Raw genomic sequence first — 26,157 nt, 5'->3', positions numbered from 1 at the left:
ACTTTCCTTCTCGGCACGATTTTATAATAAATAAGCTTCTTCGGATGTCTTCAAAAGAGTAAGTAATATCATAATACATCAATGATTTGTTAATTATGCATGCAAATTACTTGGATTAGAATTGACTCAAATGTTTTCATAAATAAAGTAGAATAAGCGCATTATGTGCAATTCTTTAATTTAAAGTATTTAATTTAAAACAATATGTAAGATTTAATTTACACATTATTTAAACTCCAGTTTCTATTTTAAGTAAATTGCACATTATTAAATAAACGAGGTTTCAATTATTATTATTATTAATTTACACACTGCATCATTATCCACCATGGGAAGATTTCTAAATATAAATATCCGAAATAAATGCAAAATTTTATGAAGATTAGAAAGTTAATTAGATTAGATTAGATTAGGTTAAAACTAAAGATTAGATTAGATTAAAATGATTAGAAAGAACCTACAGATACTACACAGTGAACTGCTTAGCATATTTTCCTTCTAAAAATGGGCAAAAAATATAGTTGTTTTTATATTCAGTGATATTTAATCACTAATATTGCTATTAGTGGGTAGTTATTATTATTAATGATATTATTATAGGATATTATTTGATTGTTGAACTGCATTAAGCTACTGGATTTCATTTAAATTTAAATTGTGTATAGTAGTCAGGATTATTTCGAAGATGGACATTCACGGAAAGCGTACTTGGAAGAATAACGGTACATTGTGTCCTTCGATTGGAAAGGATCTGAGTTCGTTTCTTGTCATGAAGAGAAGAATCTTTTCAAGTATGTGGGAGTGTTTTCAATTGCAGGTCAGTTATCCGGCCTCCTACTGAAATAGAAGGTTTTTTTCTCGGAAACTCTGGTTTTTCATCCTGCATGCAGGCAGATTGGCCAAGGAAACACACAATTTACAGACAAAAAATACTATTGCTGCTAGTCGGTAGATGGCGTCGCGTGTAGTTGGTGGATTAATTAAATAGTGGGATGGGGAGTTGTGTGTAATAGAGTTGAGTATCCTCTCTCGAATGTGTCCTTGAACTCCTTGGAGGTATGACGTAATAGTAATATTTCATCTGTTAAAAAAGATGAATCATTTGGGCGCAGAAATTAAGCAAATAATAATAATAAAATCTCGATTGAATTTTCCATGTAACTTAGTTTCTTTGAATCCAACTTACTTGACTATCAACGCGTGTTCTTCTGGTTCGTTGCTTGTTGCGAACTTGAAAGAAACCGAGTTTTCAGTTTGGTTTGAAAACCCACCATTTCTGAATGAGACTGGCTAACTCACCTTTCAAGGTCTTTCCAACTAAAGGGCAGCGTCGAAACTGACTGAGTTACGGAAGATTCCTCGAATGAATTTCGATATGAGCATGAGCAGCTTGCAATAGTAGTAACAAGCAAGATTGTTTTATTATTTATTTATTAATTTTATTTTATATTTGAAAAGAGGTATCCAAATTGTAAAGGGATACCTCTTTGCAATAATAAAAATTAACTCTCACCCAGAGCTACTTTTGGAACTCGTGTAGTTTTCCCAACGTAGGCACGAGATCAAAAGATTCTGAAACCAATCAGAAGATTTTTCCATAGCAGCCTCCTTTCATTAATGAAAACAGCAAACAAATTTTTAGCTGATATTTCATTTTGGGAAGACAAAAAAAAAAGATGCAGTGCGTGTTCACAAAAATGTGACAACTGTAGTTGGACAGGTGTGTCGATTACTACGACCTGGAGCCTAGCAGATACGTAGTGGTAATTTCTTCCATCGCATATAATTTATTAGATATCTGTTTCGAGATGTGGGAGCAGAGCCGGCGCCTAGTATTTTTTCTTGTGTGTGCGATTAATGTTTGGCGCCTTTCCAAAAAAGTTTTGTTTGAATAAAATGTGAATAAAACGAACAGGAAATGAAAAACAAATGAAAACCGCTTTACAGTATAATGTTACCTACGGATTAGTCCAGCTTATACAAATTTTTTTACACGGAACTCAACAATTAATCATAAGTTGATTTATGATACATCAAAAAATAAAGAAGAACTATTTTAGGTATATTTTCGTAAATTTTAATCAAAAATTACAGTGATATAATCGGGTCAGGGATACAATTTCAGAATTTATTTCTTCGTTTCCGGGAAGATCTGAAGGGGCCCGAACGGAAGACGACGTACATTCATAATTATATGTACCATTCGTTGTTCGTTTAAACTTTTATCTCATATTTTTTGACATCTTTTAGGCGCCTTTTCTTCTGCGGCGCCTGTGTATATTGCACACTTCGCACACGCCACCAGCCGGGCCTGTGTGGGAGGTCATCCCATGGTTGATATTCGAGGCTTTCCTGGTCTTCTTTAATACGCGTGTAAAGCACTTAAACACAGTTGTACGGGAACAGATGGGTTTTTGAATCATTTCATTGAGTTCTCAAGTTTAATATCAGATTTGATAATTGCAAGCAGTTCAACGTCTATTAAAATGACGTTATACAAGACACTACCTACAGAAAGGGGTAATAAAATCACAAAATAACGTTGATCATCAATGAAGATTCCCCCCCCCCCCAAATAAAACCTACTTAAGCGTTCATAAGAAAAAATCGCGTTATTAACTTGTCGTTTAATATGCCTTCGTATATCAGAAAAGAATTTGATGAGCAATTACATTAGATAAAAAAATGAAAGTAATATCTTCGCAGCCTTCCATAATTAAAAGATTAATTGATAGGATGAAAAAGAAATTATTATAAAAGAAAATAATGAGTTTGTGTGATAAGATTAAACAAGTTTATACGGAATTTAAGAAAGACGACAGAAAAAATATGAAGTACGGGAACATGTTTTGAGAAGCCAGTTAAGTGATAAATTCTCAAAGGAGATAAAACTTTCAAAAATCTCGATCAGTTTTTTAGTATATCCAAAAGAATGAAAATCATTAATACCCAAAGGGACTTACGTCAGTGTGGTCTTAGGTGCAAATTAACTTCTGTTTAAAATTTACAGACAGAAAAAAAAAAAAAGGAAACTACGAACCATATGCTGAACTAATATGGTTTTATTTAGTTATGGCCGAGTTGGTTTTACCAGGCGTCACTTACTCAAGTTCATATTCTGTCAATGACGGAATTCGAATCCAAGACTATAAATGTTCCCACATCAGTGATAGCAGAAACTTTGTCTTGATAATTTAGACATTTGGTCGTTCTTTCCGTTTATAATTGGAGTAATTGTCTACGCCTTTCCCAAGCAGTTAAGTTTTCAATGTTCACTTTGCTTGGAAGTTTTGTGTTTTAATTTCAATAAACAAACAAAATTCGATTTTTGTTCACCTTCTTTGACTCAAAGAAAGGAAATGGGATGGTAACCTGTGCTCTTTGGAATTTCTCTATCGAGTTTGTTATTAGAAATCAATAGTCAGTGGAAGTGAAGCTGGTGGATATTATAGTGAAACGTTTGTTCAACTCTGCTAATTAAAGGAAGACAATTTAACGTGATAATTTACCGATCTAAGAAGTGGTTTACTGCAGAAATAGTTTAATCATCTGTACCACCTAACGAATACTGAAGAAAACGAAGTACTTTTTTTTTATAAATTATAAATATTTTACTTACCGATTCAACTTATTCAACGAGGTATTCTCTATTCCATTATTCTTACATGCAAGAAAAAAAAAAAAAAAAACTACATTTCTTCTCTTCCTATATATATATATATATATATATATATATATTGAAAAAAAAAACGATTTTTTTTTTCAATATTGAAAAAGATTGAACATAAGAAGAGCGCAATACTTGAAAGGGTGTAAGGATGATAGTTTTTGTTACCCTCAAAAATGTCCCTTTTATCTTTGCTACCCCCAAACTGAAAGGTGTTTAAAAGAATGCAGATTTGATATCGATAAGATATTATTCAAAAAGAAGCCATGCACACTTTGAATTCGACAACAAAACAAGAATTCGTTAGCAATCGTTGCATACTCTCCCAAGCTAAACCACTTCGAAAAATTCAAAGCCAATTAAATTGTATCAGTCTCATTATACTTTTCGTTTCTTTACTTTATGCCACATCTCTTATTAAAACTAAATAATTAATTACTTCTTATAATTGTGTTTCTTCATTCCAATATTTAAATTAAATACTGATTTCCATATTTTAATATCCTTACAGTGGACAACCAAGAAAGGACAATGTCTGACCGACGACCTTTGATGTTCGCTAAAGATTATCATCTACCCCATCGCACTCAACAAAAACGAAATGTTCCACCTGATCTCAAAAAGAAACACGGACATTTGTTACAAGCTGGTAATTCTCTGAAATCAACTTATGGATCTTCTGCCCAAGAAGAAAAATCCGTCAAGAAGAAACATCATGGAAAGTCTTTAGAAATTCCTCACGAAAATGATATGATCAAACTGAATTCTCAGATGAGTGAAAAAGCTCAACCACGGAAGCAATCAGAAGTTCATAAAAAGCGCCCTCTGAAGAAACGAGAAGGACATTACGATGAAGATAATGAACAGGCTGCTATGTTAGGTGAGCTTCGAAATATCCTAGAAGATGATGACGGAGATGGGAGAATAGTCAAGAAAAGACAAGAAAGCGAAGAGGAAGAAAGCAAGAAGATTCCTTCCGATGTTAGAAGAGAAGACAGCGAAAGCCACGATAAAGACGAATTCTCTGGGGACACTCACGAAAAACAGAAACGCCAGTCCAACGAAGAATCAAACATCAGTAGGCTGGAGATACCCAAGCATAAAGGTTCTAAGAACAAGATGGATTTTAAGGAGTGGTTAAAGCAGGAATATTATCGTAATATGGCAAAGTCTTTTGCAACAATGAGAAAGAAACGAACTGGCTGGGGCCCTTTGAATACTCATCCTGAGGATGATGATGACCATGAAGAGCAGACCTTAAAGAAAAAAATTGTGGAAGATAAAGAAGACAACAAGCGGAAGAGAGATGCCGACGACTACGTCTGGAATCCAAATGACTATCGCCCACCTAGTCAGTTTGATGAGGTCACAGATAAACTGCAAGATATCGAAAAGACCCTTCTGTCAGACGCCTTAAAAGTAATCAAATACAGGGCACGCAAAGGAATTGATACGGATGCTAGCAGGGAAAAAGTTCTCAATGATTTAAATGCTGCATACGACTTGGCAACCATGAGAGTGGCTTTAAATCATCTCAGGTCCACTTTGGAAAGAATGGATGAAGAAGAAGAAGGTGATGAATCTGAGAAGACCGCCTTGCAACAAGCCCTTCAGCAAGGCTACTGGATGGATTCTATGGACAAAAGGAAAGGTGAGGCCCCGTGATTTTCCTATAGCTTCTATTTTTTTAGATTATGAAACATGTTCAGATTTTGAATTACAGGGTGTTCGGGATAAATTTGACAGTTTCGTAAGGAAAAAGAAAATCTTCTTTGTATCTATTAAATTTAATGAATTGACAAAAAAACATTACAGGCAGAGTTAATTACAATACTATCAACAAGATTTACTCAAAATAACCACCATTAGCATCGATCACAGCTTCAATTCTGCTTCGGAACCTCGAACAAGCTGATGCTACAGTCTCCCTGGGAAGGGCCGCAAAAACGGTTTTAATTTTATCCATTAACTGGGCTTTTGTATTACTGGAAGTGCGATTGGTGTCTTTTTCAACTGCGCCCCATACAAAATAATCCATGGGGTTAAGGTCTGGGGAGTTTGGAGGCCAAACATTTGGACTGGTGAAGTCGTAGAAATTTTCAGACAACCATTTTTGACTTTTCCCAGAGGTGTGGCAAGGGGCCGAATCCTGCTGCCATACATACGGCCTACCATTGGCTACCCTTGTTATCCAGGGCTTGACTACAGTTAGCAACTCCACGAACAAAGCCCGAATTCCAATGCCAGGGTTCTTCAACACCTGTTCCTGCAGATTTGCGAGGAATTCTGCTGTACGAACGCAATCAGATCGTCTGCTAGGGATCTTTCTTCTTGCTACATCCTCGTAGTCACCATTGCAAGTCTCTAGTTCATGCCTGATTGTTTTTACTGTATTCAGGGAGCATTGGGCAGCAGTCGTAATATCCTTATTTTGATGGCGGGCACGAATCATCATGATACAAGTTATTCTCTTCCATGATTCAGGTGGGTTCCAGCTATCCATCCTTTCTGACATCTTGTATATGAATGAAGAAGGGTCCAAACTTTTAAATGAAGAGAAGTGTGTGTTAATACATGTAACTTACGGAAAAATATAATTAATTATAAATATGTCAAATTTATCCCGAACACCCTGTATATTATTTATAATTGTAACTAAACGAGATGAAGTTACTTTCACAGTTCATTGTGTTCCACACACGCACTGCCTACAAATATTGTCTAGTACGCCCACACTTCATAGAACCGACCTTGGCTTTGTGCCAAGAAGAATCAATTCATGCTGAAGGGGAGAAAGAAATAAAACATATATGAATTGGCTACCAACACGCGAAGTCACATGCTTTATACATAAATTTTCCATCTGTTATATAAGAAAATAGTTACCACTTTAAGAACTAGAATTTTCATAAAAGAAAAGCTAATTTTCCGACGTACAATAATAAACACTCCTCCCACGAAACTCATTGATTACCCTAATATTGGAATGGATTCTCCTTCTTTTGACATGCGCAGAAGTGTGGAAGGGTCACGCATCTGTGAGCGTAGAGTAGCTATTGAGCGTTTAAAAAATCAACACAATATACAACACGGTATATAAAGCGTGCTCGAGCCCGTCGTGAGTAGTGACCCCATACCACAGCTTTGCACTGTTAATCTTTACTCAACAGCTCTTCCATGGAAAGGTTGACAAGTAAGGTTCTAATACAAATTTCTTCAGTTATGATGCCTTGAATAAGTCTGTATGTTACTTATTTAGTAATACCCTACTCCTCAAGAATTAACAGTACCAATATACAATGATATCAATCTTACTTTCATTAACCAGCTCAGCAACGATAATATCATCTTGCGTAACGTCTTTTCTGTAAGATTTTATGAAAACTTTTTCTCATATGACGACTGAATTTTCCTTTTATCATCAGGGTACTCCACTACTTCATCACTGAGGAACTAGAGAGAAAGAGAGCCGTTATAGCTAATGGAACTATTTCAAATATTTTTCGGACTCAAAGAATTTCTATCATATCGCATTCAAGCTATTAATGTACGCACAGAGCCCACGTAACAGTGAGATACGATTTTGATTTCTGATCAGCCTGTACAATTGGCAGCTTCAATTCCTCCCGTTGTCAAGCATTCGGTTTATCAATGGCTAATCTCACGAGAGCAAAAATGCTTGATTTAACAAATGAATGTCATCGTCTCGTCTACTTCATCGCTTTGAAGTTAGCCCGAGACAGTGAAATTAACCACGGATGGATTGAGCTTCAACTATTTCAACTATTTAAATATAAATATATTTAAATAGTTGAAATAGTTTAAAATTTAAAAAGTTTTGCTCACTGCACTAGTTTATGATAGAGTACAACAGACCACTCGCTAGTAGGTAATTTTTTTTAAATTAAGCGTCTCCGTAGCGCAGTCGGTAGAACTACGGGACATTACTTGGTTTTAACAAATTCATTTTCAGGACGCAATGTTTATCTAACAATTTTCTCATCAATTATTCCACGTCCTTCTCCTGTGACCATTTTCTGGGATATTTCTCGTGAGGTGAATATATTATCCATACAGGATCTTCCTGTCATAAACCCAGACTGTTCTTCCGACATTATTACGGATACCCAAAATTCAATTATTTCTTCCACAGTTCAACTAAATGTCCTACTGTGCTAACCATGACACGTGCCTCGATAATTCTTCGGATTCTCCTTGCTTCCCTTGGATAATATACATGACAAATTCCACTCATAAGAGATATCGTCATCAGCAATTATATTCTTGAATATCGTCGTTAGGACCTGCACTAATTTTCTTCGACCATATTTTAACATCGCCACTACCATTCCGCCAGAGTCAGCAGCCTCTTCATTCTTTGATGCCTGAACATCCCGCATCACTCCCTAGTACTGTCATTTCGAGTATTTCCTGGCAAATTTTTCTTCTTGATATTCCACCCTATCCTTGTAAAATAAACCATAACAACTCAACTATTAAATTATCCTAATAATTCCTTCCGTCCGCCTTCTCTTAAATCTCCAAAACACTCTTTCTTTTCGTCGCGTGAGGCATTTTCACATGGGAATATAAGTTCCCATGTACTTCTACTGTCCAACCCTTTTAACTTGGTTCTTCCATCGATTTTTTGCGAGAATAGATACTCGAGCGTGCTTCTTCCGTCGTTGTCCACTCCACCCCATACATGTAAATTGCCAAGTATATACTTAAAAATTGGGTTTACCATTTAAACTCTTGTTGTTTTCTTTATGCAATAATGAAAAAACTGCTCTACGTACAGTTATTATGATAATGAATATCGTCGCTATACATGAATGTTATTGCAAATATGCCATTTTATGACTGTCTTCGATCGCTTTCATACTTATTGTATTTTGTTATAATAATATTAAGCTAAGTTAAGCTCGAAATATCCTTTTCTTCTTTTTTGTTTATTTTAATTTTTTTTTAAATAATTCCCTTTTTATCTTCATGCTTGCTCATAAATGGTTGAATTCAGAGTTTTTGCTTAAACTATACAAGAATGTGTTTGAAATATTGATGAATTATTGAAAAAAACAGTTCACGAGTATTTCAGTTAAAAATTCAAAAATATTGGTCGAATCAGGAACATAGATATTCATGATTGGTCTGCTACTTTTGTAAATCCATACTAGCTTCCTTTCATTAAAATAAAATTTTTATATAATTCAGAAAGCATCAGAATCTTTAGATGATTAGAAAGGACAATGAAAACAGACCACTGGAAGACAAGTACACATGCCGGCCACTGAATTAAAAACTTTTATTTAATACCAGGTTCGACCCCCCCCCCCTTTAGCCCGAATTACAGCACATATGGGGTTTGGCATAAATTAAATAAGGTGTTGGATTCACCAGACAGCCCTTTAACGGAGTAAAACTCGGACTCGTGATGAATGGTAAAGCTGGTGAAAGTCTTGATCATTACGCAGAATGAATGCTCGCTGAAATTAACTCTTAACTCTTTTTTGCATTGCCGATGACCTATTATACTGTAGTATATGATCTAACTAGAAAATTATATTTGCTTTCAAACACTAATGTTGTACTTGTTCTCTTACTTCGGGCACATTTTAAAAAAAAAATGGATACCACTCGGCGGAAACTTTGCTAAAAAAAATCCTAAGCGTCGTCTGCTTCCGTTGTTACGACTGCCGCGCCTCCTCGCCACTAGTACACAGTTTAAAGAGAATTCGCAAGTCTTCGTGACAAAAATCCTTACATCCCTTTGGGGGAAGCACATCCGTCACAGGAGTGTCGATGTTGCATCTAAAAGAAAACTCAGGTGAGTAATTGACTCTAAAATACAAGAAATGAGGTGAGAGCTTTATGGTGCGATGCAGCTCCCACAAACAAACAAAACAAAAAAAAAACTATATAATCATCATTAACTAAACATCAAGAAAATATATAATCATTATTAAGAAACAAGCCAATAACATTAATTAATTATATCAGTTTTTAATCTGGAAAGGGCATCGGCGTTACCATGACGACTACCCTTTCTATATGTAACGGTCATATTATAACGTTGTAGGGCTAAAGCCCATCGGGACAACTTGGCACCATGAGTGGCACTTTTAGTTAGATAGGTCAGAGGGTTATGATCTGAAATTACCTGTATTTCAGCACCAAATACCATCTGTCAAACTTTTTCAACGCCTCCAAGACGCAAAAAGCTTCCCTTTCAACGGTTGACCATTTCATTTGACAGGAATTTAGTTTCTTACTGAAGAAAGCAATGGGCAATTCTTTTCCTTGTTCGTTGTTTTGAGCTAAGCATGCGCCAATTGCTGTTGCTGATGCATCCGTATACAGCTGGAACGGCTTGTCGAGATCTGGAGTATGCAAAGAAGGCATTTTATAAGCTCTTCTTTGAGTTTCGTAAAAGCTTCATCAGCATCAGTAATCCAAGGAATATTGTTTGGGACACTTTTCTTAGTCAGATTTGTCAGTGGTAATACAATTTGGGAGAATCGTGGTATGTAGTCACGGTAGTAGCTAGCCAGCCCAAGTAGACTTCTTACTTCCTTCTTTGTCGCTGGTGTTGCTAAACCTTTTATAACCTCGACCTTCTCTGTGTCCGGGGAATGTTGACCGGATCCAATCAAATGACCTAGGAACTTCACTTGATTTTTCCCGAATTCGCATTTTTCTAGGTTTACTGTTAAACCCACCTCTCTTAATGTTTTGAAGATTTCATCTATATGGGTGAGATGTTCAGACCATGTTTTAGAAAATATAGCCAAATCGTCGATATAAGATCGGCAGTATGCCTTATGAGGAGCTAGTGCTTTATTCAATGATTTCTGGAATGTACTTCCAGCGTTCTTCATTCCAAACGGTAAGACGTTCCATTGATAGTGACCAGAATGTGTCACGAATGCAGTAAAGGGCTTTGCTTCCTTTTCCATAGGGATTTGCCAATATCCCTTGGTGAGGTCAACTACAGTGATAAATCTTGCTTGTCCTACCTCAAATAATAACTCTCTAGCTATTTTCATTGGATAAGCATCTAGAATAGTAAAACTATTTAGCAATCTAAAGTCAATGCATAGTCTGACACTTCCATTTTTCTTAGCCACACAAACCACAGGATGAGCCCATTCACTGACACTTGGCTCAATGAGACCCATATCTAACAGTTCTTTCACTTGTCGATCTACTTCCTTTTGTAGAGTGATTGACACCCTATAGGGTTTGAGTCTCTTAGGGGAATAGTTCTCTGTAACTTTGATGGAGTGTCCGTCAACTTTGGCATGACCAGGTTTGGAACTAAAAACATCTGCATATTTCCGGAGGATGTCAAAAAGTTCTTGTTTTTGTTCTCCCGTCAAGAGAGCTTTCATATCTTCAAAGTGTTTCCTAATATCTTCGACTGATTTATTCATCTTGTCAGCGGGTGCATAGTGGAGTATTCCGAAATCTTCATCTAGCTCGAAAACTAGACCGACATGATTAATTCTTTGAATATATGGTCGAAGCTTATTTATGTGGAGCTCCCTGATACTTCCATCCTTCATCTCAACCTTCGCAGAATGTGGTCTAGTAAGTTGGACGACTGTAGCAGGTCCTGTCCAAGTATTTAGAAGCTTATGAGAGGATGAAGGTAACAATACTAAAACCTTTTCACCAACAATGAAGGATTTTTCTTTGGAACGAAGATTATATCTGGAGGAGTATTGTTCTTGAGACCCTTTGGCATTCTCGAATGCAATTTCATGAGCTTTTCTTAGATTTTCAAGAAGCTCTTGTAAATAATTTTCAATTGAGCGAGAGGCAGTGGTTGAGATGCCTCGTCCACCAGTCCAAATTTCCTTTAACATAGATAAGGGGCCTGGAGGTAATCTTCCATATACCATCTGGAAAGGTGATTACCCAGTAGTGCTATGTGGCACTTCTCGGTATGCGAATAGAAGATAGGGAAGATGTAAATCCCAGTATCTTCCATGCTCCTGTATGTTCTTATTCATCATCTCTTTTAAGTTCTGTTCCAACGTTCGACAGCGCCCATACTCTCAGGATGTCCTGGAGTGGAAAAACGTGGAGCTATGCCTAGCAGATCTTCAAAAGCTTGAGTGAGTTTAGATGTGAAATTCGTATCTTGGTCGGTACAGACCATTTTAGGAAATCCCGTCTGAGTAAAAATCCTCATCAGAACATTACATGTAGTTTTAGCACTTATTTCCTTGACGGGTATGGCTTCCGCCCATCTAGTGCATAAATCAACAGCACATATTATGAATCGATGTCCTCTTCTCGATGGAGGTTCTAACGCTCCGACACAATCCGCACTCCATACCTCAAACGGAGTTTCTGGTCTGACGATAGGTCGTATGGGGATTCTATCTCTATATGTAGCAGTCCTTCTCATTTGACATTCCTTGCAGCTTTCACAATATTTTTTCACATCTTGTTTAATGGTAGGCCAAAAGAATGAGTACTTGTGCTGACGGGTTTTCTTTTCGCCGAGATGGCCAGCAAGAGGGATTTCATGTGCCATCTTTAAGACATTTTCTCGTTTCACACACGGTAGCACTACTTGTCTAATATTCTCGCCGAAAATATGTTCGTTATGAAGCAGAACCCCATTGTCAAACGCATAGGCATTTTTCTGCCTTTTTGCCAATTCAAAACACCTTTGGAGCGTCTCATCATTCTCTTGAAGTTTGCCGAATTCGAATTTTTTTCTGGTATACACTCATTTTCTGCACCTGGTGGGGACTGTATCGTACTGACTGCCAATGCTGTACTGGTTATTTTCGAAGGCATGTCTTCGTCTTCATCATCTTCTGACCGTTTATCACTTAAATCTTTTGATTTCAGAACTGGTGTCTCCCAATGATGATTACTCTCATGTAGCTCGACGCTTTCGACCAGTATTTCATAGGCAGAGGAGCTCAGTAGCAGATCGGTAACCAGTCTTTTTGAGACGGCACATGTGACTGGAACATTACCATGTAATTTATCATCAATTTTCATTTCAAAAAATCTCAAGGGTGTTATTTCATTATCTCCGAAAGCAGAAGATATTTCTATCTTACTTTCTCCATCATGGGGCGTATCTGCCACTAAATCTTTGCGCACTACCGATATTTGCTCTCCCGTATCTATTATTCCATTTAAAACCCTACTTCCGCATTTGATTTTGACGACCTTCAAACCATCTACGTTTCGACCAATGTCCACTGATTTGGATACTGGAATGGAAATTTTGGCAGTCAACACACCTGATTTATTGTCATCCCCAGTGGTAGACGTTTGAACTAGGTTACTGTGTGCTTGGTTGGAGAAACGAATTTTGCCCAGTCGTCTAAGAGATGTTCTCTCACTTCGTGTGATACTTTCTTCTTCAGTTGATCCGTAATAATTAGATCTTTTAACCCTTCAAAATCCTTGATATCAAGGCCACCAATCCACTCTTCGAAATAATTAGTTATTTCATAACAGAAATCCCTCCAAGATTTTTCAGCAACCTTTTAGTGCATCACAAACTTTTTTCTGAAACTTTCAGGATTCAGTCTAAATCTCTTTAGTAGAATTGTTTTAATATATTCATAATCTTCGCAATTTTCTTCTGACTCTCTACCAATTAATTGGACAATCTCAAATGGTAACAAAGTCAAGAGACATGATATCCAGTCTTTAACATCTATTTTGGTTCTCTTAGCTTGTCTTTCAAACAGGGATAGGTATATCACAATGTCATCCTCTTGTAATCTAAACCTAGGCATTAGCTTAATTAGTTCAAGACAATATGGTTTATCGTCACTGGATACTGGAGTTGAGGTTGGTTGAACACGCGCTTCAATTTCCAGTTTCTTCAACTCGAACTCCATTTGTTCTCTTTTCTGTTGGGCTCCCAATTCATCTTTCCGGCATTGGGCTTCTAGTTCTTCCTTCTGCCGTTGAGCTTCTAATTCTTCTTTCTTCATCAGTTCTTCCTCGAGTCTGGTACTAATAATCGTCTCCAACATTCCTTTAACATAACTTCTTCATAAAATTTACTTCCCGTAATAATCATTTTAAGATCTATCACTTTCATTTCAACAGTTCGCTTCTCTCCCAATTCTTCAGCCAATTTACGTAAATCTTCCTTTCTACCTTTGGTTAAATAAGCTATGGTGCTTAACAATAACTCTCTTTACTGATAAAAAAAAAATCACCCTTAAAAAGGAATCAATTGCAATTTTTTTTTAAATGCCCAGAAAGAGATGTATATACAGTATTTGGCGATAATGGGACTCATAACTAAATTCAATATATCATTTGTAAACATAGATAAATCTTAAATATTATCAGATAAAAAAAAAAACTTCAACTACACAATTTACTACACTTTCAAATACACAAATATATATATATGTGTATGTGTGTGTGTGTGTGTGTGTGGATATATAAAAACAAAAACAAAACAAAAAAGAAATAGTTTCGATTTTACATCGCTACTATATAATAACTTAAATCTCGAAAAACAGAACTATCAAAACAGTATGCAAAAATGAACTATGATAACACTGTCGTGTTCTTTCTCTGGCGAGAAATCACGAGTACTCACTGTTCCAAGATGGAACAAACATGCAAAACAGGACAAATCGATAAATGCAGAACAGAATAAAATAAATTTAAAATGAAAAAAAAAACAAAAAAACTATTCTGATTTATCTGGGACGAAAATATAGCTTGAACACTGGCGTGTTTTTCTTTTATCCAAACTATTGTATTACTGTTCCAGGATGGAACAAAATTTGAATACTGATGTATTCTTTCTCTGGCGAGAAATCAAAACTACTACTGTTCCAGGATGGAATAAACTCCGAACGCCATTTTTTTTGTTTTGTATTAAAACAGACTTTCGCCCAAATAATCAAAATAGAACTGTAAAACATGGGAGCATGCATTTACATAACGAATTGCTCTCACCTTGTAGATCCTGTCGACTGCACCAGTAAAACTCGGACTCTTGATGAATGGTAAAGCTGGTGAAAGTCTTGATCATTACGCAGAATGAATGCTCGCTGAAATTAACTCTTAGCTCTTTTTTGCAATGCCGATGACCTATTATACTGTAGTATATGATCTAACTAGAAAATTATATTTGCTTTCAAACACTAATGTTGTACTTGTTCTCTCACTTCGGGCACATTTTAAAATAAAAAATGGATACCACTCGGCGGAAACTTTGCTAAAAAAAATCCTAAGCGTCGTCTGCTTCCGTTGTTACGACTGCGGGTTCAGATTTGGCAGAAGACTTTGTTTCGGAATCTGTTTTTCTGACATCATTCATTCTCAATGGATTTCAGGTCCGGATTTGGTGGTGGCAGGGGAAGATGGTAGAAGTTGCTTTCATGTTCACTGAACCACTGCTGAACAATTCTTGTGCGATGGACAGTAGCGTCCATGAAACAACCGTCAATTGCTGGATAAAAAGCCGACATTGCAGGATGGACTTAATCGGCAACAATACTCAGATATTCCTTGTAGGACATCCGACCTTCTATCAATATCAGGGGACTCATTCTGTACCAACAGAACATGCCTCACAGCATGACACCTTCTCCAGAACCTTGAATTGTGTTTATCTGCATTACAAACTGGGTTCATTGTTTCTTGGGCTCCCGCCAAATCTATCGTCGGTACAGAATAAGGTATACAGTGACTCGTCGGACTACATGACTTTTTTCTAGTCTTCCAGTGTCCAGTCACGATTTTCCTGACACCATTGTAGACGAACTTTCTGGTTCTTTGCAGAAATTAGTGGTTTCCGTATAGGCATGAGATTGCAATACGATTCTCTTCAATTCCCTGTGCATAGTTCGGTGAGATATGAGTTGAGAACAACCTTCATTAAATGCTTAGATCAATTGCTGCACAAAGGAAGTTCTGTTTGTCCGTACAAACCTCATACGATGGTGAACTGGTTCCTGACAGACCGTCACAGTTATGCCTCTTAGACAAGCAAGTAATTGGCTATTTTTCCACTGATCAAACCTTTTGAGAAACCAGTCAGTGCTGTTTTCAAAATCGTGGCTTCAGACAGACGGACACTTGCAATAAGCCCTTCGTCAAACTCCAAACCATCCTTTGTTTTTCCCATTGTGATTAACACTACTGATGATTGCTGAGCAGAGGCAGTCTTTAAATAGTTGCCCAGAACAGCGCTTCCCAAACTGTGGGCCGCAGCCCCTTTGGGGGCCGTAGATTTTGTTGAGGGGGGCCGTGAAATAATGAAAACAAATTTAAAATGTTTTAAGACTAAGTAGATTTTTTTTATTTTAAAAGAAACGTATTTAACTTTTATTATTTATTATTTCTTTTCTGTTATTTTTTATATTTTAATGGAAAAATTCACACATTGGTGTTGGTTCACAAACTTTGCTTCCTGCGTATTTCGGCGCTTAATGAATATTAGTAAATATTGTTTATTCATATGTTTCATTTCAAAGCAGTGGTTAATTGTATTTACTTCGAATGCTCTCCAGGGAAGCTCCAAATCTTCCATCCCTTTCATCACGCGTTCGTAATCAGGGACTGTTGATATTGACTTTATATACATATCAAAACTCGTTTTATATTATCACTGTCATCCGAGCTAGTTTTCTGTTACCAATAAAAGTTTCGCATATACTTCACACATGAAAAAAAAGCTTAAACAAGTTCACTGCAAGCGATAGTAACTCACTTGCAGTGGTAAACAACACTAACAGCCTGCATACTGCAGAGGCAATAAAAACAAGTACTTTTATTATGCCAGTGAATAAGGTAAGAGGAGTCTGTGTAATATATTTCTCATCAAATAGTGCAATTAGAGACAACTGGGATAAAAACACACTAATTAATGAATCACATGTCCCCTCATACAGAAACTATGCTGTATAGACTGAAACCAAACCATATGTTGCATGGGCAAACACAGTATCTAACTAAAAACAATTGTTATTAATTAGATGTGTGTAAGTTCGATTTCCCAAGGCAGCAATAAAATTCAACCGAACGTGTTAAAATTCGTAAAAGTGTTAAAACTAAGTAATATATACATGTAATGAATGTTACGGCAGTTTCACATATGGAATTCGGTTGAAGAGAGTTAGCATTTCAACTCAATTGTCAGCTATGCTTTTATCTTTCGGTTGCGCGATCTTTTGTTAATACCGCACCAATCATATGCACGTTTTAATAACCTGCCTTTGCTGTCTGTTTCGCGTTAGGCTTAATTACGTTAAAGGAAGAAAAGTCACAAAAGAGAAAAATGTTCCTGGTCCGGGGGGATTCCCTTGTTCAGGTAATATTCACTAATTTCATGTTATCAGTCTGTGGTGTGCCAGTATCGGTGAGTGGTGATATTATTTGATCTATTCTACGTTAAAAAAAATTAACCCTGAGATGGATAAGTGGCTGATAAAAAATAAAAAAAAAAATTCCCGCGAACAATCAGAAGAAGCAGAAACAGACTCAAAAAAAGGACAGTATTTCAAACCAGAACAGCCCGCATCATCTTCAGAACCAAACGGTAAGAGGCAAAAAATGTAATATATGCATTTGATTTTTGCATTATTCGCTGTGTATGTTTTGTATTGAATATAAATACAATAAATATTATTATAATATATCTCTCTATTACGATTTTTTCCGGGGGGGGCGTGAAATATTTTAATTTTTGCAAAGGGGACCCTGACATCCAGAAGTTTGGGAAGCACTGGCCTAGAACATGTAGTGACGCGCTTATAATATGGTGAACTTTGTAGCTTAATTACCAAGCACTGTTGTACGCGTTAGTGAAAAAGGTAAAAGATTGCATCAAAATAAGATTTGCTAACACGCTGAAATCTGTTCTTGAAACAGTTTTTGCTCCTTACTTGTTGCAAATATCTCCTTGTATGTTGCAACATATCTTTGTCTAATGATTGAACTTAACAAAGTGAAAAATGCTGGATTTGCAAGTCCTATATATAATTAACAGTTTCATTCAAGTCAGCTTTCCCATTTAGCCTTTGATTTTTATAACAAAACATAACTCCGATTTTATCAGAGTTTATATGAATACTTTTAATTTGTAGATGGTCTGAATTCTGCATTCCATTCGGCAATTCCATCAGATGATAACCAGCCACAGTACCATTGGTTGTCTGATCATCAAGGTAACTTTCTTTCTTTATCATTGCATGCGATGTGTAGTTTGTAAAAATAATCACTAATAGAGACGAGACAATATTGTAATAAGAACTCTTACAATCGTAAAAGAGTTTACGTAAAGTTCATTTTTTTTCTTCTACTAAAATACGATAAAATAGGTAACCGACATTGCTATCATAATAAATTCTACAAACTTTTCGATGCGCCTTCATAGGATATTCAACAATATTCTTATACTAAATTCTGTGCTGCTATTCTAACAGTGTATACAGGGTCGCAATACGTTCCAGTTTTAATTGTATTTATGAATTAAAATGCATAGTGTAGTGGTTTGCTATGGATTAGCTCTCAACAATGTTGCGAGAACAAATTAAAAGAAAATATATTTGGTATGTGTACTTTGGCATCCAGATCTCTCACAATATAACGACGCAGAAAATTCCTATAAGGAAAGGGATAAGACTAAGTTTCTTTAAGTATATGTATATTTATTTAACACAGTTATGGATGAAATGATAACAGAATTTAAGAAAGAGAAATTAAATCGAATATAAATATAAATAATAATAATAATAATAATAATAATAATAATAATAATAATAATAATAATAATAAATAAACGAATATAAATAAAAAAATAATAATTAATAAATTTTGCTCGGTTGCACAGATGAAGTATTGATGGAGTTATAAAATTCAGTAATTATTTAAGTAATTATTTAAGTTAATTATTTATGTAAATAAATAAATAAATTCCTTCATTCTGGAGGTATTTTATTTTGATCAGTCTGGCTCCGGGAGTTATTTTTTAATAATAATAATAATAATAATAATAATAATAATAATAATAATAAACTGCAAATGAGTGAACAATTATTTTTTTGCATATGGCGCGGCTTTTTTTTCGTTTGCTATTTCATTTTTTGCTCCTTACTTCCTCTTCTTCTTTTTTTTTTTTTGGTACGTGTGCAAAATTAATTCATGGCGAATAAAACATTATTCTCACTTGTTTACATAGGTTAATAGAAAACGAAATGTAACATAGATTACTTATTAAGTAATCTATGTTACATTACTGCTTACAAATAAGTAAAACTTATTTGTAAGCAGTTTTGCGGTCCCACACGGAATAGAAAGAAAAGTACATCGTTGAGCGAAATATAAAATGAAATTACAAATGCAGACGTACGTACCACTTCGGAATATATATTAACAGCCAGGTGACAGGAGACCGTAAAGAAAATTGAAAATACATTTATCATTTAGCGGTTATGGAAAATCAAAGGCTACTTCGAAATGAAATTGAAAATAATGAAACAAATTAAATATCGAATTTTAATTCTTCCCGACGGATAAATCGATTAAAGATGCGAAAGGATTTAACGAAAACATGGTTAGTTTCTGAGGAATCGCCGTCGTATTAATAATCTTGACATTGAACCGTTTTCGCCGATGACGTCAATGATGATATTTGAATTTGTACCGAAATGTGCTTATAATGTTTACGGCGAAACTCTTCATACTTCGTTTTACGGAAAGAGTATATTATGGTGGGTGGATGTGTGGGTGCGTCACGTCATAATGAGGTTTTGTAGTTTAGGAGTTTTCAAATATACACTACGTTTCCAAAAGTAGTGACGCATAGAGAAATTTTAGACAAATGACTGCGCACAGTTAAACTCCATCATTGAATGTTTACAACATTGAAATTAATCGATCTTATAACAAATATTTGTAGGCGACTAAGTACCGGTTCAGTTTTTATCATTTACAGCACTGCTTATTTTTTAATCGTTTGTGTAGCAGTAATTTTAAAGTAAAACGAAATTAAAGTAAACAGCTTGTTTAATATTTCTGAGAAATTAAAATCGGTTCGCATAAGAAGAATATTTACGTGAGGTTTAATTTTTTATGACATATCTACCCACTAAAGGTTCTAAACTGAATGCACCTTAATACAGCGAATGGACTAGAAAACCCAGAAATCTCACTTTAGAGACCAAACAGTATAGGTTTGCAGGCTGTGAAAATTCACCTTCCAACTTTTTAATACACATCATGTGCATGTACATGCAGACTGGGCAAATGCAAAAGACAAAACTGAATAAATAATTAGAAAATAAACACTGCAATTCAGTTCACTGATATACTTATTATAGGAAAGTTTTCAAAGAGATTCCCGAGGATGTTAGATTGTCCCCTTAACTGCTATTGTTTATGGCCAGTCACGTTCAGTGCTCCTGATCAATTTACATGGGTCTGCTAATATTTCGATCCCCTATCGTTGTAAATTTTACAGTGAAGTAGTCACTGCTGTAATTTACTGGACATCGTTGGTTGTGAATCAATCAAGCAACCGTTCTGGATTGCATAGAAGAGGAAGTGGAATAATTGGAGTTAACTTCAATGAGCAATCCACAATGTTTAATTGCCACCATTGAATTCAATTGATGATACTTTTTTTTTTCAATTAATAGACATTGCTAGTCACTGTACAAGTATGTACAAACATACGATCTTGAGTCTCTTTAGGTGGCATGATGATTTTCATCGTTTGGTGTGAGCAGAATCTGGATTGTCTCACCCTTAGCACACACACATACGGAATTATTGCACGATAGGTTTCCGACAAGTCGTGACCATCATTAATAATTAAATAAATAAATAAAACATAAACAAGGGCTTAATTTCAGTCCATTTTACGAACATGAACATTAAAAATTAATCATATTGGTGGACTTGTAATAAGAAATGTGTTAAAAGAACTTATTATTGAATAAATGTTGAATCTAAAAATAGTTTAAAACCAGACTACGCATCACATCGGGTTTTTAGTGTATGGATATTCATTCACTTGTAAACAACATCGAGTATCACGGGATATGTATATAATCATTTGCATACATTTACCAGGAGTAAAGGATAGACACCTAGCAAGATTAGAAGGAAACGAAGATGACGAAGATGATGACGAAAATGACATTAACGCCTATCTGCCTCGCCTCTTAGAATATAGTTCCTTGTACGGTTCTCATCCTGTTGAAGATGAATTTTCTTTACCTGCACAAAGTCAGTGGACACCTGATGAAGATGAAGAAGGTAAATTTTATTCAGGTAATGCAAAAAATTATAAATAATTATTAACATGAAAATTTTCCTTCTCTGCGAAATTGAAATTTTACGGTAGAAAAAAAAGATTAGCTTAAGTTCAGGGCGTTCATTAGAGCTGTTCAAAATCCGTACATAAAATTTATGGATTTCAAACAACTATAATAAAGTTTTATTTTGTAAATTATTTAGATTAGTGGCTGTGCTCTTCGCAACCATATGCCTGTGGAAGGAGTGTCCTAGGTTCGATTCCCGTCGGTGACATGAGGAACTGAAGGATCTTCCTCAGCCATAACCAAGTTAGCCGGTCTTGGGTGTGGACAGTAGGATTTTTCCCAGTTTATCCTGGGGTTTTTGCATCCTGCAAAGCAGGTAAACTGGCCTTGAGAACTCAACACTACAGGACATAGGATACACCAGAGCATAGTACTGACCACCTTATCCTGTGAACGGTTTGAAGTACATCATTGAGCATTGGAAGATTTTATGGAAGAATGATGCCAAAATTGTAAATATTTTAATAGGTCTTGTAGTTTTGTAGCAAAGCTTTCATAATACCAGACAGTGAAAAGAAAGACATCATAGGTCGACGACTTTTTGTAAAAGGCCTCTGTATCCCTGTGGAAATGGCGATTGCATCTTCTAGTCGCCAACTAGAGGAACTTTTCTAAGCCTTTCTTCGACCGATTCCTGAATTAGTCGATCTCTGGCACGGTCAAGCGTTTTTTTTTTCTCTCCCCGAAACGCGGTTTTTTCGTCCCGTAAACTAAAAAAAAAAAAATCGACCATAAAATCCACAATATTCCATACAATAATATATTGTGTTGTGGTTAGGTGCTGCAAGGTAGCAGCACTTGTCTTCCGTCTCTTCACCGGATGCTGTTTAAACTTAGTGATAGTCTGAGGCGCTATCTCTGTTTAGTTAACAGTGGGGTTTGACTTCCCCCTCGGGCTCCAAAAGGTAGATCACTATTTCACAATATTTCAGTCTACAAGACTAGGATTTAGGATCACCAGATGTCGGCAGTTGTATGCTGAGGAATAAATGGCTTTTAGCTTTTTGTTATTTAATCGCTTAATTTCTCTTGTGTGAGTAATCATCTTAAAAGCAAATTATTAAGAGTAAAGCAGGTAGATAAAGAAACAATCCGCACATTTACGATTAAGCGACCTCTCAGGTTAGTCCCTAAAATATATAATATAAAAAGGCATTAATAAAATACCAAAAGACGATCGTTTCGGATCATGTCATTCAAAAACTGTTATAGGAATTCGCGTGAAAGGTGAGGCAAACTACATCTACTTTCTCAATGTTGTCGCTTTCAAAAATAACAAGAAAATAAAATAAATAAGTAATAAGCACAGGCATTAGTTAGTCTGTTTGGTGAGGGCTATGTTGATTTGTTTAACATCGCACGAAACTTTTCAATGTTCTTTTTTCTATAAATTCAAAAAAAAAAAAAAAATAGATTTCCCGAGAGACATTAGGTAAAACGGTAATGCTTAATTACCGTGAGAAATCCATGCAATTCTCTGTCATCTGTTGGCGATTCGCACAGAGATTGTTATGGAAATTGAGAAAAGTTAGCATTTCGACAGACCATTGACTGTTTACGATGTGTTGCCATGATGTACTATTCTGCAATGCACATAAGAGTTTTTCTTTGCGATGAAGTATAAGAAGACGAAAAGGATATAAAATAGGTTAGAGTTATGAATATTAAAAACTATCGAGATAAATTATGTCTTCGTAAATGAAAGTCTGATGAACAGTACAGTTATTCACTTCGTTTTTAATAATAACCTGCAAATGACGGGTACAAAACTTATAACCTAGCAGTTCCATGCGATTGGAGAGAAATATTCCATCTTTCTCTCTAATCATGATGAGTTGAAGTACTTGAGGATGTAACCTTCATGGAAAGCAATATTGTTAAGGCTGTTTCAAAGAATAGACCTAGATGGAATGAAAGAAGAGGATATAAGTTGGTGTGATAAGTTTGGAGTGAACCGAGGAGGGCTGCTGACCAGCAGCTGTTCGCATTCTTATCTAATTAGAAGAAAATGCAGCTCATGAGAATTCATGAGCACCGCCCATGAAAATACCGATAGTAACAATCCAATCTGCTTTAACAGATGACCTTTGAGCGGGTTGTCTTTTCTGGATACAATCGAGCATTCTTAGACAGTTTTTTTGGTACACCATCCCAAATGTGAGAACACTTCTGTGGTCGGCCGGATTTCGAATTATAAGTATCAGGAATTGTACAGGCGAAAAGTATTGTTTTGAACAAAAGAAGACACTTCTTTCGTTTTGAACAAAATAAGTATTTTGGAAACTGTGGATATTATTGTCGTTAAGTGTTTGTATACCAGAATAGAATGTGAAAATTAGCTCATTGAGGGAAAACTGACTAGCAGTTCGAATATCAATAATAAGGGGAGAGTGGAGTAAGGAAAATTATTCAGGTTCGTGTAGGACTGAAATTGAGCCGATCTTCACTACCACTTCAGAGTGGTGAGTTCATAAAGTTTTATGTGAATTCCATCCATGAAAGTTTGTAAATCAATGACACATTAGCACTGTGGGTGAGACAAGATTTAAGTAATCTGAAAAAACTTGCTCTAGGCAGTTAAGCATTGAACTTTTTCTATCTTCTTAGGCCTCCAATAGGCAGATTCAACAGGCGATGAAATTCATCTACCACTTTTTCACAAAAAATTTCAAAAAGAAATAATATGGTAGTGGAATTCAAACGTATGACCTCTCTCTTTTGGTGGGAAAGTCAGTGCAAGCAACCAACATCATGAGGAAATGCGACAGCTTAACTTAGATTAATGTTTTGATCATTTTTACAATTTGGATCGTGAAGGAAAATCCATAATTATTTTCTTTTTCACATTTCTACAAAAAGGTCCAATCGTTTCATTTTGTCTTTCCAGACCAAAAATGTCCTCCTCTTAATCTACTGACTAGTGATTGCTCTGCTTTGGGAGATATCACATTAGATGGGCCCATGAAACAACTAATGTTGCACGCCTGCAACTGGCACGAAGTGTGCTATTCCTGTGTAAGTATCACTCTGTTTTCTTTTATTTCTCCACTCGCTAAACCAGTTAATAATTTCCTGCTGATTATATTTTCTGCACAAGAGTATTTTTCCCCCTTGAAAATCGGTAACCAGTAGGATAGAATGTTCGAATCTGATAAATTGATAACAATCTGTGATAGAATTATTGTACGTTTTCTATTTTTAACCGAAAATTGCTTTTATGAAAATATTGGTATAGCGGAACCGACAATAAAAAATTGTATATAATATTTGATTATCGTCTGAACATCATTTTATGCAGCGAAAATGATCACACAAGGATTTTAAGAGGAAGGGTAGAAGAACTTAGAACTTGTAAATGGAATACCATTTTGTGTGTAAAATGGTATTTCCGTATTACTCGAAGAATCTTCATAGTGAATCAATTAGAAAAATACCAAGGATAAGAAAATAAAAAAAAAGGGATAACAAAAGCGCAATGTAAAAAATAAAGGCAAAAAACTTCAATTACACATTTAGTATGAGAATCAGTTTGTCTCCTTTCTTTATCTTGTAATCTGGATTCCACGAAATATGTTATAGGGAACACAGTATAGTATATTATTATTATTATTATTATTATTATTATTATTATTATTATTCAGTTTTACCAAATTGCGAAAAAAAAAAGATTTAGCAAAAGTTCACTGCATAACATTTTTTTTTTCTTGATTTGCTTTCTTATTATTAGGGTGAAGCTTTCGGATTAACATCAGACGATTGTGACGTAGGATTTGTCCACCAAAGTCACACAATCTGTCGTGAAGATGTTCCTTGTCAAACAACAGCTCGTCTACTACTCTTACCTCTACGTCAAAGGCGAGTGTTCTATAAACGTAGTAACCCAACAGTATGCTACGTAGACCCATGTGTTGAAGAATTTCTTCGTCAGGGCTAGATTAGTATTGTTATGATAAAATATACCAATAAAACCAAAAATTTAAGTTTTCTATTTGATGTTTGTTATTCAAAATGAATGAAATTTTTGTCTGCTCTGAAAGAATTATCTGAAAACAAGAATGTATCCTATTTAATAAAACACTTCATATGAACGGATGTGAAAAATGTGATACCGATTATGTTATTATGATTTGTACATGCACTGTGATTTAATATGAAGCTGTTGATATTGTTGGCTATTTACTGATTTCAGATACTGTGTTATAATGATGTTTTATTAATAGCTGCCTTTGTATTCCGATAGGGTGTATGGATTATTAATATTAAGTCTAATCTATTAATGAGTCATGTTATGAGTTTCATTATAAATTATACTGATTTAAGTGGAGATCAGCATAAAGAGTGTGATTAAATACAAAATTAATAACGGAAGAACTCACGTAAAAAGATTATTTAATAGTATAATTTTCGCCTGCGTGTCACAGGCATCTTTCAGTACATTTTAAGCTCAATTAACAATAACTGACAATTCCAAAAATATATATATATATTATATACAATAAAAAGTTAGGAAAGATTAGCTGATTTATAAAGTATTATCTCCCTTAAAGGGTATAGACGTAAACCATCGGATCTGTTTAAGTTAGGACAGTGAAGTAAAGTTTCACATGTTTCTTTATAAAGACGTTCCATGAGGAACCGACTTTTGTGAAGAACTATTGTCTTTTTCCAATGACCTCTATGTCTAGTGATGATGGCATGTTCTGCAAGTCCAGACTGTTCAGGTTCAAGGTATTGAATATAAGAGTGGTGCTCTTCTAGCCGAATAGAGGCAGATCTTCCTGTTTGTCCGAAATAAGATACCCACAAGAGCAAGGAATCTGGTAGACATCTATCAGATTCCTTGCTCTTGTGGTTATCTTATTTCGGACAAACAGGAAGATCTGCCTCTATTCGGCTAGAAGAGCACCACTCTTATATTCAATACCTTGAACCTGAACAGTCTGGACTTGCAGAACATGCCATCATCACTAGACATAGAGTTCATTGGAAAAAGACAATAGTCCTTCACAAAAGTTCTTCATGGAACGTCTTTATAAAGAAACATGTGAAACGTTACTTCACTGTCCTAACTTAAACAGATCCGACGGCTTACGTCTATCCCTTTATGGGAGATAGTACTTTATAAATCAGATAATCTTTCCTAACTTTTTA

The 26,157-nt window shown here is 35.5% G+C and overlaps 1 protein-coding gene across 2 annotated transcripts in view; it reads left to right on the top strand.

The window, feature by feature from the left end:
* LOC150093180 (uncharacterized) overlaps positions 1-25,421 on the top strand; it is a 95,649-nt gene extending 70,228 nt beyond the window's left edge. Inside the window, exons 3-7 of one of the 2 annotated variants that reach the window (XM_090413907.1) lie at positions 4,179-5,318; positions 17,767-17,847; positions 20,756-20,956; positions 23,894-24,021; positions 24,734-25,421. In XM_090413907.1, coding sequence (XP_090270033.1) covers positions 4,179-5,318; positions 17,767-17,847; positions 20,756-20,956; positions 23,894-24,021; positions 24,734-24,940 — 1,757 coding nt within the window. In that variant the 3' untranslated portion in view covers positions 24,941-25,421. The remainder of the gene's footprint in view (positions 1-4,178; positions 5,319-17,766; positions 17,848-20,755; positions 20,957-23,893; positions 24,022-24,733) is intronic. The other variant, XM_090413908.1, reaches the window with a different exon arrangement.
* The last annotated feature ends 736 nt before the right edge of the window (positions 25,422-26,157 follow it).

Source organism: Typopeltis vanoorti, chromosome 24 (genome assembly GCF_054136105.1).
Source record: "Typopeltis vanoorti isolate ZY-2024b chromosome 24, IOZ_Tvanoo_1.0, whole genome shotgun sequence".
NCBI classification, from domain to species: domain Eukaryota; kingdom Metazoa; phylum Arthropoda; class Arachnida; order Uropygi; family Thelyphonidae; genus Typopeltis; species Typopeltis vanoorti.
Note: the sequence above shows the minus strand (reverse complement) of the source record. Positions and strands in the feature narration are given on the sequence as shown.